Below are 23,450 nucleotides of genomic sequence, written 5' to 3'. Positions count from 1 at the left end.
GAAAAATAGAAAAGCAGAGTATTTTTTAAATGGTGAGAGACTGAGAAATGTTAGTGTTCAGAGGGACCTGGGTGTCCTTGTACACAAATCACTGAAAGTTAACATGCAGGTACAGCAAGCAATTAGGAAAGCAAATGGTATGTTGGCCTTTATTACAAGAGGATTTGAGTATAAGAGTAAAGACGTCTTACTGCAATTATATAGGGCCCTAACGAGACCACACCTAGAGTACTGTGTACAGTTTTGGTCTCCTTACCGAAGGAAGGATATACTTGCCACAGAGGGAGTGGTTCCTGGGATAGGGGATTGTCCTATGAGGAGAGAATATAGACTTGGCCTATATTCTCTAGAGTTGAACCATACAAAATTCTTACAGGGCTTGACAGGGTAGATGTAGGGAGGATGTTTCCCCTGGCTGGGGAGTCTAGAACCAGGGGTCACAATCTCAGAATAAGGGTCGGCCATTTAGGACCGAGATGAAGAAAAGTTTCTTCGCTCAGAGGGTAGTGAATCTTTGGAATTCTCTACCCCAGAGGGCTGTGGAGGCTCAGTCGTTGAGTATATTCAAGACAGAGATCGATAGATTTTTGAATATTAAGGGAGTCAAGGGATATGGGGATAGTGCAGGAAAGTGGAGATGTGGTAGATGATCAGCCATGATCTTACTGAATGGCGGAGCAGGCTCGAAGGGCCAAATGGCCGACTCCTGCTCCTATTTCTTGCATTCTTATGTCCACCTGAGAGGGCAGACGGGGCCTCGGTTTAACATCTTATCCGAAAGACAGCACCTCCGACAATACAGCACTCCCTCAGTACTGACTGGAGTGTCAGCCTAGACTTTTGCACTCAAGTGGGACTTGAACCCACAATCTTCTGACTCAGAGGTGAGAGTGCTACCCACTGAGCCACAGCTGACACAGATACAGGGAGTGTGAAAGAGGGAGAGGGAGACAGAGGGAGTGTGAGAGAGAGAGTGACAGACAGAGAGAGACCGAGACAGAAAGAGGTAGACTGCTTGATAGAGAGAGAGAGAGAGAGAGAGAGACAGAGCGAGGGAGATAGAGACAAATAGAGAGACATATCAGGAGCGACGGTGACTCCAGTACTCACCAGGTGTTCACTCTCTGTATCCAGGCAGCTGGTGGCATCGTCCAGGATCAGTACCCGGGGGTCTCGGATCAGTGCGCGCGCGATGGCCACTCGCTGCTTTTGCCCCCCGGACAGCTGGCCGCCCTTCTCGCCGGCATCTGGGGGTTCAGAGAGGAGCAGGTCAGAGGGACTGAGGGAAAGCAGATTTATACAACTTGCTGCCTGCAACAGTCCTTAACGTTTCAGAACCGTCACTGAGCACAGAGCATTGCGAAATGATAGAGCACTCAATCTAATCTCCACACTCACTCCCCTCACTCAGTGTTCAGTGTAATCTCCCCTCACTCCGTTTTCAGCGTAATCTCCCCTCACTCCGTGTTCAGTGTAATCTCCCCTCACTCCGTTTTCAGCGTAATCTCCCCTCACTCCGTGTTCAGTGTAATCTCTCCCCTCACTCCGTGTTCACTGTAATCTCCCCTCACTCCGTGCTCAGTGTAATCTCTCCCCTCACTCTGTGTTCAGTGTAATCTCCCCTCACTCCGTGTTCAGTGTAATCTCCCCTCACTCCGTGCTCAGTGTAATCTCCCCTCACTCCGTTTTCAGCGTAATCTCCCCTCACTCCGTGCTCAGTGTAATCTCCCCTCACTCCGTTTTCAGCGTAATCTCCCCTCACTCCGTGTTCAGTGTAATCTCTCCCCTCACTCCGTGTTCACTGTAATCTCCCCTCACTCCGTGTTCAGTGTAATCTCCCCTCACTCCATGTTCAGTGTAATCTCCCCTCACTCCGTGTTCAGTGTAATCTCTCCCCTCACTCCGTGTTCAGTGTAATCTCCCCTCACTCCGTGTTCAGTGTAATCTCCCCTCACTCCGTGTTCAGTGTAATCTCCCCTCACTCCGTGTTCAGTGTAATCTCTCCCCTCACTCCATGTTCAGTGTAATCTCCCCTCACTCCGTGTTCAGTGTAATCTCCCCTCACTCCGTGATCAGTGTAATCTCTCCCCTCACTCCGTGTTCAGTGTAATCTCCCCTCACTCCGTGTTCAGTGTAATCTCTCCCCTCACTCCGTGTTCAGTGTAATCTCCCCCCTCACTCCGTGTTCAGTGTAATCTCTCCCCTCACTCCGTGTTCAGTGTAATCTCCCCTCACTCCGTGTTCAGTGTAATCTCCCCTCACTCCGTGTTCAGTGTAATCTCCCCTCACTCCGTGTTCACTGTAACCTACCCTCACTCCGTGTTCAGTGCAATCCCCCCTTACTCCGTGTTCACTGTAATCTCCCCTCTCACTCCGTGTTCAGTGTAATCTCCCCCCTCACTCCGTGTTCAGTGTAATCTCCCCTCACTCCGTGTTCAGTGTAATCTCTCCCCTCACTCCGTGTTCAGTGTAATCTCCCCTCACTCCCTGTTCAGTGTAATCTCCCCTCACTCCGTGTTCAGTGTAATCTCCCCTCACTCCGTGTTCAGTGTAATCTCCCCCTCACTCCGTGTTCAGTGTAATCTCTCCCCTCACTCCGTGTTCAGTGTAATCTCCCCTCACTCCGTGTTCAGTGTAATCTCCCCTCACTCCGTGTTCAGTGTAATCTCTCCTCACTCCGTGTTCAGTGTAATCTCCCCTCACTCCGTGTTAAGTGTAATCTCTCCCCTCACTCCGTGCTCAGTGTAATCTCTCCCCTCACTCCGTGTTCAGTGTAATCTCCCCTCACTCCGTGTTCAGTGTAATCTCTCCTCACTCCATGTTCAGTGTAATCTCTCCTCACTCCGTGTTCACTGTAATCTCCCCTCACTCCGTGTTCAGTGTAATCTCTCCCCTCACTCCGTGTTCAGTGTAATCTCTCCCCTCACTCCGTGTTCAGTGTAATCTCCCCCCTCACTCCGTGTTCAGTGTAATCTCCCCCCTCACTCCGTGTTAAGTGTAATCTCTCCCCTCACTCCGTGTTCAGTGTAATCTCCCCCCTCACTCCGTGTTCAGTGTAATCTCCCCTCTCACTCCGTGTTCAGTGTAATCTCCCCCCTCACTCCGTGTTCAGTGTAATCTCCCCTCACTCCGTGTTCAGTGTAATCTCTCCCCTCACTCCGTGTTCAGTGTAATCTCTCCTCACTCCCTGTTCAGTGTAATCTCTCCCCTCACTCCGTGTTCAGTGTAATCTCCCCTCACTCCGTGTTCAGTGTAATCTCTCCCCTCACTCCGTGTTCAGTGTAATCTCTCCTCACTCCGTGTTCACTGTAATCTCTCCCCTCACTCCGTGTTCACTGTAATCTCCCCTCACTCCGTGTTCAGTGTAATCTCTCCCCTCACTCCGTGTTCAGTGTAATCTCTCCCCTCACTCCGTGTTCAGTGTAATCTCCCCTCAATCTGTGTTCAGTGTAATCTCTCCCCTCACTCCGTGTTCAGTGTAATCTCTCCGCTCACTCCGTGTTCAGTGTAATCTCTCCCCTCACTCCGTGTTCAGTGTAATCTCCCCTCACTCCGTGTTCACTGTAATCTCCGCTCACTCCGTGTTCAGTGTAATCTCTCCCCTCACTCCGTGTTCAGTGTAATCTCCCCTCACTCCGTGTTCAGTGTAATCTCTCCTCACTCCGTGTTCAGTGTAATCTCTCCCCTCACTCCGTGTTCAGTGTAATCTCCCCCCTCACTCTGTGTTCAGTGTAATCTCTCCCCTCACTCCGTGTTCACTGTAACCTCCACTCACTCCGTGTTCAATGTAATCTCTCCCCTCACTCCGTGTTCAGTGTAATCTCTCCCCTCACTCCGTGTTCAGTGTAATCTCCCCCCTCACTCCGTGTTCAGTGCAATCTCCCCCCTCACTCCGTGTTCAGTGTAATCTCCCCTCTCACTCCGTGTTCAGTGTAATCTCCCCCCTCACTCCGTGTTCAGTGTAATCTCCCCTCACTCCGTGTTCAGTGTAATCTCTCCCCTCACTCTGTGTTCAGTGTAATCTCCCCTCACTCCGTGTTCAGTGTAATCTCCCCTCACTCCGTGTTCAGTGTAATCTCCCCTCACTCCGTGTTCAGTGCAATCTCTCCCCTCACTCCGTGTTCAGTGTAATCTCTCCCCTCACTCCGTGTTCAGTGTAATCTCCCCTCACTCCGTGTTCAGTGTAATCTCCCCTCACTCCCTGTTCAGTGTAATCTCCCCTCACTCCGTGTTCAGTGTAATCTCTTCCCTCACTCCGTGTTCAGTGTAATCTCTCCCCTCACTCCGTGTTCAGTGTAATCTCTCCCCTCACTCCGTGTTCAGTGTAATCTCTCCCCTCACTCCGTGTTCAGTGTAATCTCCCCTCACTCCGTGTTCAGTGTAATCTCTCCCCTCACTCCGTGTTCAGTGTAATCTCTCCCCTCACTCCGTGTTCAGTGTAATCTCTCCCCTCACTCTGTGTTCAGTGTAATCTCCCCTCACTCCGTGTTCAGTGTAATCTCTCCCCTCACTCCGTGTTCAGTGTAATCTCCCCTCACTCCATGTTCAGTGTAATCTCTCCTCACTCCGTGTTCAGTGTAATCTCTCCCCTCACTCCGTGTTCAGTGTAATCTCCCCTCACTCCATGTTCAGTGTAATCTCTCCTCACTCCGTGTTCAGTGTAATCTCTCCCCTCACTCCGTGTTCAGTGTAATCTCTCCCCTCACTCCGTGTTCAGTGTAATCTCCCCTCACTCCGTGTTCAGTGTAATCTCTCCCCTCACGCCGTGTTCAGTGTAATCTCTCCCCTCACTCCGTGTTCAGTGTAATCTCCCCTCACTCCATGTTCAGTGTAATCTCTCCTCACTCCGTGTTCAGTGTAATCTCTCCCCTCACTCCGTGTTCAGTGTAATCTCTCCCCTCACTCCGTGTTCAGTGTAATCTCCCCTCACTCCGTGTTCAGTGTAATCTCTCCCCTCACCCCGTGTTCAGTGTAATCTCTCCCCTCACTCCGTGTTCAGTGTAATCTCTCCCCTCACTCCGTGTTCAGTGTAATCTCCCCTCACTCCGTGTTCAGTGTAATCTCCCCTCACTCCGTGTTCAGTGTAATCTCTCCCCTCACTCCGTGTTCAGTGTAATCTCCCCTCACTCGGTGTTCAGTGTAATCTCCCCTCACTTCGTGTTCAGTGTAATCTCTCCCCTCACTCCGTGTTTAGTGTAATCTCTCCCCTCACTCCGTGTTCAGTGTAATCTCTCCCCTCACTCCGTGTTCAGTGTAATCTCCCCTCAATCTGTGTTCAGTGTAATCTCCCCTCACTTCGTGTTCAGTGTAATCTCTCCCCTCACTCGGTGTTCAGTGTAATCTCTCCCCTCACTCCGTGTTCAGTGTAATCTCTCCCCTCACTCCGTGTTCAGTGTAATCTCCCCCCTCGCTCCGTGTTCAGTGTAATCTCTCCCCTCACTCCGTGTTCAGTGTAATCTCCCCTCACTCCATGTTCAGTGTAATCTCCCCTCACTCTGTGTTCAATGTAATCTCTCCCCTCACTCCGTGTTCAGTGTAATCTCTCCCCTCACTCCGTGTTCAGTGTAATCTCCCCCCTCACTCCGTGTTCAGTGTAATCTCCCCTCACTCCGTGTTCAGTGTAATCTCCCCTCTCACTCCGTGTTCAGTGTAATCTCCCCCCTCACTCCGTGTTCAGTGTAATCTCTCCCCTCACTCCGTGTTCAGTGTAATCTCCCCTCACTCCGTGTTCAGTGCAATCTCCCCCCTCACTCCGTGTTCAGTGTAATCTCCCCTCTCACTCCGTGTTCAGTGTAATCTCCCCTCACTCCGTGTTCAGTGTAATCTCCCCCTCACTCCGTGTTCAGTGTAATCTCTCCCCTCACTCCGTGTTCAGTGTAATCTCCCCTCACTCCGTGTTCAGTGTAATCTCCCCTCACTCCGTGTTCAGTGTAATCTCCCCCCTCACTCCGTGTTCAGTGTAATCTCCCCTCACTCCGTGTTCAGTGTAATCTCCCCTCACTCCGTGTTCAGTGTAATCTCCCCTCAATCCGTGTTCAGTGTAATCTCTACTCACTCCGTGTTCAGTGTAATCTCTCCCCTCACTCCGTGTTCAGTGTAATCTCCCCTCACTCCGTGTTCAGTGTAATCTCTCCCCTCACTCCGTGTTCAGTGTAATCTCTCCCCTCACTCCGTGTTCAGTGTAATCTCCCCTCACTCCGTGTTCAGTGTAATCTCTCCCCTCACTCCGTGTTCAGTGTAATCTCTCCCCTCACTCTGTGTTCAGTGTAATCTCCCCTCACTCCGTGTTCAGTGTAATCTCCCCTCACTCCGTGTTCAGTGTAATCTCCCCTCACTCCGTGTTCAGTGTAATCTCCCCTCACTCCGTGTTCAGTGTAATCTCCCCTCACTCCGTGTTCAGTGTAATCTCTCCCCTCACTCCGTGTTCAGTGTAATCTCCCCTCACTCGGTGTTCAGTGTAATCTCCCCTCACTCCGTGTTCAGTGTAATCTCTCCCCTCACTCCGTGTTCAGTGTAATCTCTCCCCTCACTCCGTGTTCAGTGTAATCTCTCCCCTCACTCCGTGTTCAGTGTAATCTCCCCTCACTCTGTGTTCAGTGTAATCTCCCCTCACTCCGTGTTCAGTGTTATCTCTCCCCTCACTCCGTGTTCAGTGTAACCTCTCCCCTCACTCCGTGTTCAGTGTAATCTCCCCTCACTCCGTGTTCAGTGTAATCTCTCCCCTCACTCCGTCTTCAGTGTAATCTCCCCTCACTCCGTGTTCAGTGTAATCTCCCCCCTCACTCCGTGTTCAGTGTAATCTCCCCTCACTCCGTGTTCAGTGTAATCTCCCCTCACTCCGTGTTCAGTGTAATCTCCCCTCACTCCGTGTTCAGTGTAATCTCCCCTCACTCCGTGTTCAGTGTAATCTCTCCTCACTCCGTGTTCAGTGTAATCTCTCCTCACTCCGTGTTCACTGTAATCTCCCCTCACTCCGTGTTCAGTGTAATCTCCCCCCTCACTCCGTGTTCAGTGTAATCTCTCCCCTCACTCCGTGTTCAGTGTGATCTCTCCCCTCACTCCGTGTTCAGTGCAATCTCCCCTCACTCCGTGTTCACTGTAATCTCCCCTCTCACTCCGTGTTCAGTGTAATCTCCACCCTCACTCCGTGTTCAGTGTAATCTCCCCCCTCACTCCGTGTTCAGTGTAATCTCCCCCCTCACTCCGTGTTCAGTGTAATCTCCCCCCTCACTCCGTGTTCAGTGTAATCTCTCCCCTCACTCCGTGTTCACTGTAATCTCCCCCCTCAATCCGTGTTCAGTGTAATCTCCCCTCACTCCGTGTTCAGTGTAATCTCTCCCCTCACTCCGTGTTCAGTGTAATCTCTCCCCTCACTCCGTGTTCAGTGTAATCTCTCCCCTCACTCCGTGTTCAGTGTAATCTCCCCTCAATTCGTGTTCAGTGTAATCTCTACTCACTCCGTGTTCAGTGTAATCTCTCCCCTCACTCCGTGTTCAGTGTAATCTCCCCTCACTCCGTGTTCAGTGTAATCTCCCCTCACTCCGTGTTCAGTGTAATCTCCCCTCACTCCGTGTTCAGTGTAATCTCCCCTCACTCCGTGTTCAGTGTAATCTCTCCCCTCACTCCGTGTTCAGTGTATTCTCCCCTCACTCCGTGTTCAGTGTAATCTCTCCCCTCACTCCGTGTTCAGTGTAATCTCCCCTCACTCCGTGTTCAGTGTAATCTCCCCTCACTCCGTGTTCACTGTAATCTACCCTCACTCCGTGTTCAGTGCAATCTCCCCTTACTCCGTGTTCACTGTAATCTCCCCTCTCACTCCGTGTTCAGTGTAATCTCCTCCCTCACTCCGTGTTCAGTGTAATCTCCCCTCACTCCGTGTTCAGTGTAATCTCTCCCCTCACTCCGTGTTCAGTGTAATCTCCCCTCACTCCCTGTTCAGTGTAATCTCCCCTCACTCCGTGTTCAGTGTAATCTCCCCTCACTCCGTGTTCAGTGTAATCTCCCCCTCACTCCGTGTTCAGTGTAATCTCTCCCCTCACTCCGTGTTCAGTGTAATCTCCCCTCACTCCGTGTTCAGTGTAATCTCCCCTCACTCCGTGTTCAGTGTAATCTCCCCCCTCACTCCGTGTTCAGTGTAATCTCCCCTCACTCCGTGTTCAGTGTAATCTCCCCTCACTCCGTGTTCAGTGTAATCTCCCCTCACTCCGTGTTCAGTGTAATCTCCCCTCACTCCGTGTTCAGTGTAATCTCTCCTCACTCCGTGTTCAGTGTAATCTCTCCTCACTCCGTGTTCACTGTAATCTCCCCTCACTCCGTGTTCAGTGTAATCTCCCCCCTCACTCCATGTTCAGTGTAATCTCTCCCCTCACTCCGTGTTCAGTGTGATCTCTCCCCTCACTCCGTGTTCAGTGCAATCTCCCCTCACTCCGTGTTCACTGTAATCTCCCCTCTCACTCCGTGTTCAGTGTAATCTCCACCCTCACTCCGTGTTCAGTGTAATCTCCCCCCTCACTCCGTGTTCAGTGTAATCTCCCCCCTCACTCCGTGTTCAGTGTAATCTCCCCCCTCACTCCGTGTTCAGTGTAATCTCTCCCCTCACTCCGTGTTCACTGTAATCTCCCCCCTCACTCCGTGTTCAGTGTAATCTCCCCTCACTCCGTGTTCAGTGTAATCTCTCCCCTCACTCCGTGTTCAGTGTAATCTCTCCCCTCACTCCGTGTTCAGTGTAATCTCTCCCCTCACTCCGTGTTCAGTGTAATCTCCCCTCAATTCGTGTTCAGTGTAATCTCTACTCACTCCGTGTTCAGTGTAATCTCTCCCCTCACTCCGTGTTCAGTGTAATCTCTCCCCTCACTCCGTGTTCAGTGTAATCTCCCCTCACTCCGTGTTCAGTGTAATCTCCCCTCACTCCGTGTTCAGTGTAATCTCCCCTCACTCCGTGTTCAGTGTAATCTCCCCTCACTCCGTGTTCAGTGTAATCTCTCCCCTCACTCCGTGTTCAGTGTAATCTCCCCTCACTCCGTGTTCAGTGTAATCTCTCCCCTCACTCCGTGTTCAGTGTAATCTCCCCTCACTCCGTGTTCAGTGTAATCTCCCCTCACTCCGTGTTCACTGTAATCTACCCTCACTCCGTGTTCAGTGCAATCTCCCCTTACTCCGTGTTCACTGTAATCTCCCCTCTCACTCCGTGTTCAGTGTAATCTCCTCCCTCACTCCGTGTTCAGTGTAATCTCCCCTCACTCCGTGTTCAGTGTAATCTCTCCCCTCACTCCGTGTTCAGTGTAATCTCCCCTCACTCCCTGTTCAGTGTAATCTCCCCTCACTCCGTGTTCAGTGTAATCTCCCCTCACTCCGTGTTCAGTGTAATCTCCCCCTCACTCCGTGTTCAGTGTAATCTCTCCCCTCACTCCGTGTTCAGTGTAATCTCCCCTCACTCCGTGTTCAGTGTAATCTCCCCTCACTCCGTGTTCAGTGTAATCTCCCCTCACTCCGTGTTCAGTGTAATCTCTCCCCTCACTCCGTGTTCAGTGTAATCTCTCCCCTCACTCCGTGTTCAGTGTAATCTCTCCCCTCACTCCGTGTTCAGTGTAATCTCCCCTCAATTCGTGTTCAGTGTAATCTCTACTCACTCCGTGTTCAGTGTAATCTCTCCCCTCACTCCGTGTTCAGTGTAATCTCCCCTCACTCCGTGTTCAGTGTAATCTCCCCTCACTCCGTGTTCAGTGTAATCTCCCCTCACTCCGTGTTCAGTGTAATCTCCCCTCACTCCGTGTTCAGTGTAATCTCTCCCCTCACTCCGTGTTCAGTGTATTCTCCCCTCACTCCGTGTTCAGTGTAATCTCTCCCCTCACTCCGTGTTCAGTGTAATCTCCCCTCACTCCGTGTTCAGTGTAATCTCCCCTCACTCCGTGTTCACTGTAATCTACCCTCACTCCGTGTTCAGTGCAATCTCCCCTTACTCCGTGTTCACTGTAATCTCCCCTCTCACTCCGTGTTCAGTGTAATCTCCTCCCTCACTCCGTGTTCAGTGTAATCTCCCCTCACTCCGTGTTCAGTGTAATCTCTCCCCTCACTCCGTGTTCAGTGTAATCTCCCCTCACTCCCTGTTCAGTGTAATCTCCCCTCACTCCGTGTTCAGTGTAATCTCCCCTCACTCCGTGTTTAGTGTAATCTCTCCCCTCACTCCGTGTTCAGTGTAATCTCTCCCCTCACTCCGTGTTCAGTGTAATCTCCCCTCACTCCGTGTTCAGTGTAATCTGCCCTCTCACTCCGTGTTCAGTGTAATCTCACCTCACTCCGTGTTCAGTGTAATCTCCCCTCTCACTCCGTGTTCAGTGTAATCTCCCCTCTCACTCCGTGTTCAGTGTAATCTCCCCCCTCACTCCGTGTTCAGTGTAATCTCCCCTCTCACTCCGTGTTCAGTGTAATCTCCCCCCTCACTCCGTGTTCAGTGTAATCTCCCCTCACTCCCTGTTCAGTGTAATCTCCCCCCTCATTCCGTGTTCAGTGTAATCTCTCCCCTCACTCCGTGTTCAGTGTAATCTCTCCCCTCACTCCGTGTTCAGTGTAATCTCTCCTCACTCCGTGTTCAGTGTAATCTCCCCTCACTCCCTGTTCAGTGTAATCTCTCCCCTCACTCCGTGTTCAGTGTAATCTCCCCTCACTCCGTGTTCAGTGTAATCTCTCCCCTCACTCCGTGTTCAGTGTAATCTCCCCTCACTCCGTGTTCAGTGTAATCTCTCCCCTCACTCCGTGTTCAGTGTAATCTCCCCTCACTCCGTGTTCAGTGTAATCTCCCCTCACTCCGTGTTCAGTGTAATCTCCCCTCACTCCGTGTTCAGTGTAATCTCTCCTCACTCCCTGTTCAGTGTAATCTCTCCCCTCACTCCGTGTTCAGTGTAATCTCTCCCCTCACTCCGTGTTCAGTGTAATCTCTCCCCTCACTCCGTGTTCAGTGTAATCTCCCCTCACTCCGTGTTCAGTGTAATCTCCCCCCTCACTCCGTGTTCAGTGTAATCTCTCCCCTCACTCCGTGTTCAGTGTAATCTCTCCTCACTCCGTGTTCAGTGTAATCTCTCCTCACTCCGTGTTCAGTGTAATCTCTCCCCTCACTCGGTGTTCAGTGTAATCTCCCCCCTCACTCCGTGTTCAGTGTAATCTCCCCCCTCACTCCGTGTTCAGTGTAATCTCTCCCCTCACTCCGTGTTCAGTGTAATCTCCCCTCACTCCGTGTTCAGTGTAATCTCTCCTCACTCCGTGTTCAGTGTAATCTCTCCCCTCACTCGGTGTTCAGTGTAATCTCTCCCCTCACTCCGTGTTCAGTGTAATCTCCCCTCACTCCGTGTTCAGTGTAATCTCTCCCCTCACTCCGTGTTCAGTGTAATCTCCCCTCACTCCGTGTTCAGTGTAATCTCTCCCCTCACTCCGTGTTCAGTGTAATCTCTCCCCTCACTCCGTGTTCAGTGTAATCTCCCCTCACTCCGTGTTCAGTGTAATCTCTCCCCTCACTCCGTGTTCAGTGTAATCTCCCCCCTCACTCTGTGTTCAGTGTAATCTCCCCTCACTCCGTGTTCAGTGTAATCTCCCCTCACTCCGTGTTCAGTGTAATCTCCCCTCACTCCGTGTTCAGTGTAATCTCCCCTCACTCCGTGTTCAGTGTAATCTCTTCCCTCACTCCGTGTTCAGTGTAATCTCTCCCCTCACTCCTTGTTCAGTGTAATCTCTCCCCTCACTCCGTGTTCAGTGTAATCTCCCCTCACTCCGTGTTCAGTGTAATCTCCCCTCACTCCGTGTTCAGTGTAATCTCCCCTCACTCCGTGTTCAGTGTAATCTTCCCTCACTCCGTGTTCAGTGTAATCTCTCCCCTCACTCCGTGTTCAGTGTAATCTCCCCTCACTCCGTGTTCAGTGTAATCTCCCCCCTCACTCCGTGTTCAGTGTAATCGCCCCTCACTCCGTGTTCAGTGTAATCTCCCCTCACTCCGTGTTCAGTGTAATCTCTCCTCTCACTCCGTGTTCAGTATAATCTCTCCCCTCACTCCGTGTTCAGTGTAATCTCCCCTCACTCCGTGATCAGTGTAATCTCTCCTCTCACTCCGTGTTCAGTGTAATCTCCCCTCACTCCGTGTTCAGTGTAATCTCCCCTCACTCTGTGTTCAGTGTAATCTCCCCTCACTCCGTGTTCAGTGTAATCTCTCCCCTCACTCCGTGTTCAGTGTAATCTCCCCTCACTCCGTGTTCCGTGTAATCTCTCCCCTCACTCCGTGTTCAGTGTAATCTCCCCTCACTCCGTGTTCAGTGTAATCTCCCCTCACTCCGTGTTCAGTGTAATCTCCCCTCACTCCGTGTTCAGTGTAATCTCCCATCACTCCGTGTTCAGTGTAATCTCCCATCACTCCGTGTTCAGTGTAATCTCCCCTCACTCCGTGTTCAGTGTAATCTCTCCCCTCGTTCCGTGTAATCTCTCCCCTCACTCCGTGTTCAGTGTAATCTCCCATCACTCCGTGTTCAGTGTAATCTCCCCCCTCACTCCGTGTTCAGTGTAATCTCCCATCACTCCGTGTTCAGTGTAATCTCCCCTCACTCCGTGTTCAGTGTAATCTCCCCTCACTCCGTGTTCAGTGTAATCTCCCATCACTCCGTGTTCAGTGTAATCTCCCCTCACTCCGTGTTCAGTGTAATCTCTCCCCTCACTCCGTGTTCAGTGTAATCTCCCATCACTCCGTGTTCAGTGTAATCTCCCCTCACTCCGTGTTCAGTGTAATCTCTCCTCACTCCGTGTTCAGTGTAATCTCCCCTCACTCCGTGCTCAGTGTAATCTCTCCCCTCGTTCCGTGTAATCTCTCCTCTCACTCCGTGTTCACTCCTCACCTGTACTGTACCCCCTCACTCCTCACCTGTACTGTACCCCCTCACTCCTCACCTGTGCTGTACCCCCTCACCTGTGCTGTACCCCCTCACTCCTCACCTGTACTGTACCTCCTCACCTGTACTGTACCCCCTCACTCCTCACCTGTACTGTACCCCCTCACTCCTCACCTGTACTGTACCCCCTCACTCCTCACCTGTACTGTACCCCCTCACTCCTCACCTGTACCGTACCCCCTCACTCCTCACCTGTACTGTACCCCCTCACTCCTCACCTGTACTGTATCCCCACTCCTCACCTGTACTGTACCCCCTCACTCCTCACCTGTACTGTACCCCCTCACTCCTCACCTGTACCGTACCCCCTCACTCCTCACCTGTACTGTACCCCCTCACTCCTCACCTGTACTGTACCCCCTCACTCCTCACCTGTACTGTACCCCCTCACTCCTCACCTGTACTGTACCACCTCACTCCTCACCTGTGCTGTACCCCCTCACTCCTCACCTGTACTGTACCCCCTCACTCCTCACCTGTGCTGTACCCCCTCACTCCTCACCTGTACTGTACCCCCTCACTCCTCACCTGTACTGTACCCCCTCACTCCTCACCTGTACTGTACCCCCTCACTCCTCACCTGTACTGTACCCCCTCAATCCTCACCTGTACTGTACCCCCTCACTCCTCACCTGTACTGTACCCCCTCACTCCTCACCTGTGCTGTACCCCCTCACTCCTCACCTGTGCTGTACCCCCTCACTCCTCACCTGTGCTGTACCCCCTCACCTGTACTGTGCCCCCTCACTCCTCACCTGTACTGTATCCCCCTCACTCCTCACCTGTACTCTACCCCCTCACTCCTCACCTGTACTGTACCCCCTCACTCCTCACCTGTGCGGCGCCCCCTCAATCCTCATCTGTACTCTACCCCCTCACTCCTCACCTGTACTGTACCCCCTCACTCCTCACCTGTACTGTACCCCCTCACTCCTCACCTGTGCGGCGCCCCCTCAATCCTCATCTGTACTCTACCCCCTCACTCCTCACCTGTACTCTACCCCCTCACTCCTCACCTGTACTGTACCCCCTCACTCCTCACCTGTACTGTATCCGTCTTTCAGCTCCGAGATAAAGTGGTGTGCGTTGGCCTGTTTCGCAGCTTTGATGACGGAGTCGGAGGACATCCCCTCGAGACCGTAGGCGATGTTGTGATTCACTGAGCGAGCAAAGAGCACCGGCTCCTGACTGACAAGAGCAACCTAATGAACAATCACAACTGTAAGTCTGAGGATACAGGGGGATTTAGAGGAGAGCGGTCTGTCTCTGTATATATTACACACTGTCCCTGGGTACATTACGCTCTGTACCTGGGTATATTACACTCTGTCCCTGGGTATATTACACTCTGTCCCTGGGTATATTACACTCTGTCCCTGGGTATATTACACTCTGTCCCTGGGTATATTACACTCTGTCCCTGGGTATATTACACTCTGTCCCTGGGTATATTACACTCTGTCCCTGGGTATATTACACTCTGTCCCTGGGTATATTACACTCTGTCCCTGTGTATATTACACTCTGTACCTGGGTATATTACACTCTGTACCTGGGTATATTACACTCTGTACCTGGGTACATTACACTCTGTACCTGGGTATATTACACTCTGTCCCTGGGTATATTACACTCTGTCCCTGGGTATATTACACTCTGTCCCTGGGTATATTACACTCTGTCCCTGTGTATATTACACTCTGTCCCTGTGTATATTACACACTGTCCCTGGGTATATTACACTCTGTACCTGGGTACATTACACTCTGTACCTGGGTATATTACACTCTGTCTCTGTATATATTACACTCTGTCCCTGGGTATATTACACTCTGTACCTGGGTACATTACACTCTGTACCTGGGTATATTACACTCTGTCTCTGTATATATTACACTCTGTCCCTGGGTACATTACACTCTGTACCTGGGTATATTACACTCTGTCTCTGTATATATTACACTCTGTCCCTGGGTACATTACACTCTGTCCCTGGGTACATTACACTCTGTACCTGGGTATATTACACTCTGTACCTGGGTATATTACACTCTGTCTCTGTATATATTACACTCTGTCCCTGGGTATATTACACTCTGTACCTGGGTACATTACACTCTGTACCTGGGTATATTACACTCTGTCTCTGTATATATTACACTCTGTCCCTGGGTACATTACACTCTGTCCCTGGGTACATTACACTCTGTCCCTGGGTACATTACACTCTGTCCCTGGGTATATTACACTCTGTCTCTGTATATATTACACTCTGTCCCTGGGTATATTACACTCTGTACCTGGGTATATTACACTCTGTACCTGGGTACATTACACTCTGTACCTGGGTATATTACACTCTGTCTCTGTATATATTACACTCTGTCCCTGGGTACATTACACTCTGTACCTGGGTATATTACACTCTGTCTCTGTATATATTACACTCTGTCCCTGGGTACATTACACTCTGTCCCTGTGTATATTACACTCTGTCTCTGTATATATTACACTCTGTCCCTGGGTACATTACACTCTGTACCTGGGTATATTACACTCTGTCTCTGTATATATTACACTCTGTCCCTGGGTATATTACACTCTGTACCTGGGTACATTACACTCTGTACCTGGGTATATTACACTCTGTCTCTGTATATATTACACTCTGTCCCTGGGTATATTACACTCTGTACCTGGGTATATTACACTCTGTCCCTGGGTACATTACACTCTGTACCTGGGTATATTACACTCTGTCCCTGTGTATATTACACTCTGTCCCTGGGTATATTACACTCTGTCTCTGTATATATTACACTCTGTCCCTGGGTACATTACACTCTGTACCTGGGTATATTACACTCTGTCTCTGTATATATTACACTCTGTCCCTGGGTATATTACACTCTGTACCTGGGTATATTACACTCTGTCCCTGGGTACATTACACTCTGTACCTGGGTATATTACACTCTGTACCTGGGTATATTACACTCTGTCTCTGTATACATTACACTCTGTACCTGGGTACATTACACTCTGTACCTGGGTATATTACACTCTGTCTCTGTATATATTACACTCTGTCCCTGGGTACATTACACTCTGTCCCTGGGTATATTACACTCTGTCCCTGGGTACATTACACTCTGTCCCTGGGTACATTACACTCTGTCCCTGTGTATATTACACTCTGTACCTGGGTATATTACACTCTGTCCCTGGGTATATTACACTCTGTACCTGGGTATATTACACTCTGTCTCTGTATATATTACACTCTGTCCCTGGGTACATTACACTCTGTCCCTGGGTATATTACACTCTGTCTCTGTATATATTACACTCTGTCCCTGGGTATATTACACTCTGTACCTGGGTATATTACACTCTGTCTCTGTATATATTACACTCTGTACCTGGGTATATTACACTCTGTCTCTGTATATATTACACTCTGTCCCTGGGTATATTACACTCTGTACCTGGGTATATTACACTCTGTCTCTGTATATATTACACTCTGTCCCTGGGTATATTACACTCTGTCTCTGTATATATTACACTCTGTCCCTGGGTATATTACACTCTGTACCTGGGTATATTACACTCTGTCTCTGTATATATTACACTCTGTACCTGGGTATATTACACTCTGTCTCTGTATATATTACACTCTGTCCCTGGGTATATTACACTCTGTACCTGGGTATATTACACTCTGTCTCTGTATATATTACACTCTGTCCCTGGGTATATTACACTCTGTCTCTGTATATATTACACTCTGTCCCTGGGTATATTACACTCTGTACCTGGGTATATTACACTCTGTCCCTGGGTATATTACACTCTGTACCTGGGTATATTACACTCTGTACCTGGGTACATTACACTCTGTCTCTGTATATATTACACTCTGTCCCTGGGTATATTACACTCTGTCTCTGTATATATTACACTCTGTCCCTGGGTATATTACACTCTGTCTCTGTATATATTACACTCTGTCCCTGGGTATATTACACTCTGTACCTGGGTATATTACACTCTGTCTCTGTATATATTACACTCTGTCCCTGGGTATATTACACTCTGTCTCTGTATATATTACACTCTGTCCCTGGGTACATTACACTCTGTCCCTGGGTATATTACACTCTGTCCCTGGGTATATTACACACTGTCCCTGGGTACATTACACTCTGTACCTGGGTATATTACACACTGTCCCTGTGCATATTACACTCTGTACCTGGGTACATTACACTCTGTCCCTGGGTACATTACACTCTGTCCCTGGGTATATTACACTCTGTACCTGGGTACATTACACTCTGTCCCTGGGTATATTACACTCTGTCCCTGGGTATATTACACTCTGTCAATTCAATTCAATTCAATTCAAATCGCTTTATTGGCATGATGACAAGGTACATCTTATGTTGCCAAAGCATCGAAAAACATTTATGGTTCAACACATAAACGCAGATCTAGCCATACAGCGTATAAACAGATATATCCCCGAGTGTATAAATATACATTCATATAATTTGTATATACTCTTTTCTTAGATTTAATGGTTGTCCCTCTGTTTATGGCAAGCTGTAACATAGTGTGCCGCTAGGGTTACACAATTTCTCTGTTCCCCTAGTAGGTATGGGAGTTTTTGGTCGTCATTCAAATTTCTGAATTCAGGGCATATTTTTGTGAACTTTGGGTAGAAATTCTCCCTTTTGCCCTGATATTTTCCACAAGCTGTGAGGAAGTGCATCTGTCTCCATCACTCCCTGATTGCAGTGAGAGCATATCCTGTCCTCTCTTGGCAGCCGGGTCTGCCTGTGTCTGCCTTTTTCGATGGCCAGGCTATGTTCACTAAGTCTGTACATTGTCAAGGTTTTTCTCAGTTTGCTATCCTTTACCATGGTCAGTTATTCAGCCATGTTGTATTGTCTATATTACACTCTGTCCCTGTCGGTATTACGCCCTGTCCCTGTCGGTATTACGCCCTGTCCCGGTCGGTATTACGCCCTGTCCCGGTCGGTATTACGCCCTGTCCCGGTCGGTATTACGCCCTGTCCCGGTCGGTATTACGCCCTGTCCCGGTCGGTATTACGCCCTGTCCCGGTCGGTATTACGCCCTGTCCCGGTCTGTATTACGCCCTGTCCCGGTCTGTATTACGCCCTGTCCCGGTCTGTATTACGCCCTGTCCCGGTCTGTATTACTGTGGTAAACCACTGTTTGTATTCCACTGTGTACATGTCTGTACATGCCTCGGCTGACTCCTCCCACGAGTCCAGGTATAAAGGTGACTGCTCCACAGTCCCTCTGTATTCTGGACTGGTCGACCACTCAAGGCACACCTTCATTCTCTTGTTAATAAAAGCCTGTTAGTTACTCGCTTAACCTCAGTCTTTTGAGTGATTGATAGCGCATCAATTTTATTAACAAGATTTTTTATAATGGAGAAGATCCTCACACCAGCATGCCTAGACTTAGACCATCGGGGGGCGGACGCATCCACCAAGTTTACTCACTGGCTTAGGTGCTTTGAAAAATTCCTGACCGCCTCCGCTGCAACGGTCAAATCGGATGAGGACAAACTGGATGTCCTGACCTCCAAAGTGGACCACCGAGCGTACTCGGTCATCCAGGACGCGACCTCGTACACGGCTGCTATCAAGCTCCTCAAGGACCAGTACACGCGCCCAGTGAACGAGGTGTACGCCAGGCACCTCCTGGGGAGTCGTAAACAACAACCTGGGGAATCGACCGAGGAATACCTTCAGGCACTGTCTGTGCTTGGCCGGGCCTGTGGTTGTAAGGGTGTAAAGGCCGCCGTGTACACAGAGGAACTTATCCGGGACGCCTTTGTGGCGGGCCACAGGTCCAATTACACCCGACAGCGACTGTTGGAGCAGAGTGACCTCGACCTCAACAAGGCCTCTGAACTCGCACTATCATTGGACGCAGCCTACCGGGGCATGGATGCCTACTCCTCTGCACCGTGGACGCCGCGGGGAACGACAGCCTGGGACACGGTAGGACCGTCTCATGGCGCCGTGCCACACCAGCCACATCCCAGCAACGGCCCAACTACCGCAGCAGTGTCCCAAGGCCAGAAATGCTACTTCTGCGGCCAGGCCAAACACCCCAGAGCGCGCTGCCTGGCGAAAAATGCGATCTGCTCGGGCTGCGGGAAGAAGGGACATTACCCCAGCGCCTGCAGGGCCAAAGCCACCCCGAACCCCAGCAGCGCCGAGTGTGGGCCGTGCGGGCCACCATCTTGGGCCGCCCCAGCCATGTGCGAACCACCGGAACAGCAGCCATTTTGGACGCCTCCAACCACATGGGGATCATGGACACCAGCCGCCATCTTGGCCCCCAACACCGCCTCATCTGATACCCGCAGTGACACACCGACCCCTACGCTGGCCTCCGTTACGCTGGACCAAGCGAGACCGCACCAACTGGCCTGGTCCACAATGGACATTAAGGTAAATGGTCACGAAACAACCTGCCTTTTTGACTCTGGGAGCACGGAGAGCTTCATCCGGCCCGACACGGTGCGGCGTTGCTCTCTCCCAGTCCTGCCTGTGCACCAGCGGATTTCTATGGCCTCCGAGTCCCAGTCGGCGGACATTGGCGGCCCTGTCCCTGTCTGTATTACGCCCTGTCCCTGTCTGTATTACGCCCTGTCCCTGTCTGTATTACGCCCTGACCCTGTCTGTATTACGCCCTGTTCCTGTCTGTATTACGCCCTGTCCCTGACTATATTACGCCCTGTCCCTGTCTATATTACACCCTGCCCCTGTCTATATTACACACTGCCCCTGTCTATATTACACACTGCCCCTGTCTATATTACACCCTGCCCGTCTATATTACACCCTGTCCCTGTCTATATTACACCCTGTCCCTGTCTATATTACACCCTGTCCCTGTCTATATTACACCCTGCCCCGTCTATATTACACCCTGCCCCGTCTATATTACACCCTGCCCGTCTATATTACACCCTGTCCCTGTCTATATTACACCCTGTCCCTGTCTATATTACACCCTGTCCCTGTCTATATTACACACTGTCCCTGTCTATATTACACCCTGTCCCTGTCTATATTACACTCTGTCCCTGTGTATATTACACCCTGTCCCTGTGTATATTACACTCTGTCCCTGTGTATATTATACTCTGTCCCTGTCTATATTACACTCTGTCCCTGTCTATATTACACTGTTCCTATCCTTGTGTATATTACACTCTGTCCCTGTGTATATTACACTCTGTCCCTGTCCATATTACACTCTGTCCCTGTCTATATTACACTCTGTCCCTGTGTATATTACACTGTTCATATCCTTGTGTATATTACACTCTGTCACTGTCCCTGTCTATATTACACTCTGTCCCTGTCCCTGTCTATATTACACCCTGTCCCTGTGTATATTACACTCTGCCCCTGTGCATATTACGCTCTGTCCCTGTCTATATTACGCTGTGTCCCTGTCTATATTACGCTCTCTCCCTGTCTATATTACGCTCTGTCCCTGTCAATATTACGCTCTGTCCCTGTCTATATTACGCTCTGTCCCTGTCTATATTACGCTCTGTCCCTGTCTATATTACGCTCTGTCCCTGTCTATATTACGCTGTCCCTGTCTATATTACGCTCTGCCCCTGTGTATATTACACTCTGTCCCTGTCTATATTACACTCTGTCCCTGTGTATATTACACTCTGTCCCTGTCTATATTACACTCTGTCCTTGTCTATATTACACTCTGTCCCTGTCTACATTACACTCTGTCCCTGTCCCTGTCTATATTACACCCTGTCCCTGTGTATATTACACTCTGCCCCTGTGCATATTACGCTCTGTCCCTGTCTATAGTACACCCTGTCCCTGTCTATATTACGCTCTGTCCCTGTCTATATTACGCTCTGTCCCTGTCTATATTACGCTCTGCCCCTGTGTATATTACACTCTGTCCCTGTCTATATTACACTCTGTCCCTGTGTATATTACACTCTGTCCCTGTCTATATTACACTCTGTCCTTGTCTATATTACACTCTGTCCCTGTCCACATTACTCTCTGTCCCTGTCGATATTACACTCTGTCCCTGTCTATATTACACTCTGTCCCTGTCTATATTACACTCTGTCCCTGTCTATATTACACTCTGTCCCTGTCTATATTGCACTCTGTCCCTGTCTATATTGCACTCTGTCCCTGTCTATATTGCAATCTGTCCCTGTCTATATTACACTCTGTCCCTGTCTATATTACACTCTGTCCCTGTCTACATTACACTCTGTCCCTGTCTATATTACACTCTGTCCCTGTCTATATTGCACTCTGTCCCTGTCTATATTGCAATCTGTCCCTGTCTATATTACACTCTGTCCCTGTCTATATTACACTCTGTCCCTGTCTACATTACACTCTGTCCCTGTCTACATTACACTCTGTCCCTGTCTACATTGCACTCTGCCCCTGTGTATATTGCACTCTGTCCCTGTGTATATTGCACCCTGTCCCTGTGTATATTACACTCTGCCCCTGTGTATATTACACTCTGTCACTGTCCCTGTCTATATTACACACTGTCCCTGTGTATATTACACTCTGTCCCTGTGTATATTGCACTCTGTCCCTGTGTATATTGCACTCTGTCCCTGTCTATATTGCACTCTCTCCCTGTCTATATTACACCCTGTCCCTGTCTATATTACACCCTGTCCCTGTCTATATTACACCCTGTCCCTGTCCATATTACACCCTGTCCCCGTCTATATTACACCCTGCCCCTGTCTATATTACACCCTGTCCCTGTCTCTATTACACCCTGTCCCTGTCTATATTACACCCTGTCCCTGTCTATATTACACTCTGTCCCTGCCTATATTACACTCTGTCCCTGTCTATATTACACTCTGTCCCTGTCTATATTACACTCCGTCCCTGTCGATATTACGCTCTGTCCCTGTCTATATTACGCTCTGTCCCTGTCTATATTACGCTCTGTCCCTGTCTATATTACGCTCTGTCCCTGTCTATATTACACTCTGCCCCTGTCTATATTACACTCTGCCCCTGTCTATATTACACTCTGCCCCTGTCTATATTACACTCTGCCCCTGTCTATATTACACTCTGTCCCTGTCTATATTACACTCTGTCCCTGTCTATATTACACTCTGTCCCTGTCTATATTACACTCTGTCGCTGTCTATATTACACTCTGTCCCTGTCTATATTACACTCTGTCCCTGTCTATATTACACTCTGTCCCTGTCTATATTACACTCTGTCCCTGTCTATATTACACCCTGTCCCTGTCTATATTACACTCTGTCCCTGTCTATATTACACTGTTCCTATCCTTGTGTATATTACACTCTGTCCCTGTGTATATTACACTGTTCATATCCTTGTGTATATTACACTCTGTCCCTGTGTATATTACACTCTGTCCCTGTCTATATTACACTGTTCCTATCCTTGTGTATATTACACTCTGTCCCTATCCCTGTCTATATTACACACTGTCCCTGTGTATATTACACTCTGTCCCTGTGTATATTGCACTCTGTCCCTGTGTATATTGCACTCTGTCCCTGTGTATATTGCACTCTGTCCCTCTCTATATTGCACTCTGTCCCTGTCTATATTACGCCCTGCCCGTCTATATTACGCCCTGCCCCTGTGTATATTACGCTCAGCCCGTCTACATTACGCTCTGTCCCTGTCTACATTACGCTCTGTCCCTGTCTACATTACGCTCTGTCCCTGTCTACATTACGCTCTGTCTGTGTATATTACGCTCTGTCCGTGTATATTACGCTCTGTCCCTGTCTATATTACGCTCTGTCCCTGTCTATATTACGCTCTGTCCCTGTCTATATTACGCTCTGTCCCTCTGTGTATTACGCTCTGTCCCTCTGTGTATTACGCTCTGTCCCTCTGTGTATTACGCTCTGTCCCTCTGTGTATTACGCTCTGTCCCTCTGTGTATTACGCTCTGTCCCTCTGTGTATTACGCTCTGTCCCTCTGTGTATTACGCTCTGTCCCTCTGTGTATTACGCTCTGTCCCTCTGTGTATTACGCTCTGTCCCTCTGTGTATTACGCTCTGTCCCTCTGTGTATTACGCTCTGTCCCTCTGTATATTACGCTCTGTCCCTCTGTATATTACGCTCTGTCCCTCTGTATATTACGCTCTGTCCCTCTGTATATTACGCTCTGTCCCTCTGTATATTACGCTCTGTCCCTCTGTATATTACGCTCTGTCCCTCTGTATATTACGCTCTGTCCCTCTGTATATTACGCTCTGTCCCTCTGTATATTACGCTCTGTCCCTCTGTATATTACGCTCTGTCCCTCTGTATATTACGCTCTGTCCCTCTGTATATTACGCTCTGTCCCTCTGTATATTACGCCCTGTCCCTGTCTATATTACGCTCTGTCCCTGTGTATATTACGCTCTGTCCCTGTGAATATTACGCTCTGTCCCTGT

General features: G+C 49.6%; 1 protein-coding gene across 2 annotated transcripts in view; it reads right to left on the bottom strand.

Annotated features, from left to right (window-relative positions):
* The window catches only part of tap1 (transporter 1, ATP-binding cassette, sub-family B (MDR/TAP)), a 107,804-nt gene that overhangs the window by 4,214 nt on the left and 80,140 nt on the right, over positions 1-23,450 (bottom strand). For both annotated transcript variants that reach the window (XM_085974644.1, XM_085974645.1), the window contains exons 10-11: positions 13,966-14,125; positions 1,111-1,247 (exon numbers count right to left, since the gene is read on the bottom strand). In XM_085974644.1, the coding sequence (XP_085830770.1) occupies positions 1,111-1,247; positions 13,966-14,125 (297 nt within the window). The remainder of the gene's footprint in view (positions 1-1,110; positions 1,248-13,965; positions 14,126-23,450) is intronic.

Source organism: Somniosus microcephalus, unplaced genomic scaffold, assembly GCF_052327205.1.
Source record: "Somniosus microcephalus isolate GS21.2 unplaced genomic scaffold, FLI_Smic_1.0 unresolved_chr1, whole genome shotgun sequence".
Taxonomy (NCBI): Eukaryota; Metazoa; Chordata; class Chondrichthyes; order Squaliformes; family Somniosidae; genus Somniosus; species Somniosus microcephalus.
Note: the sequence above shows the minus strand (reverse complement) of the source record. Positions and strands in the feature narration are given on the sequence as shown.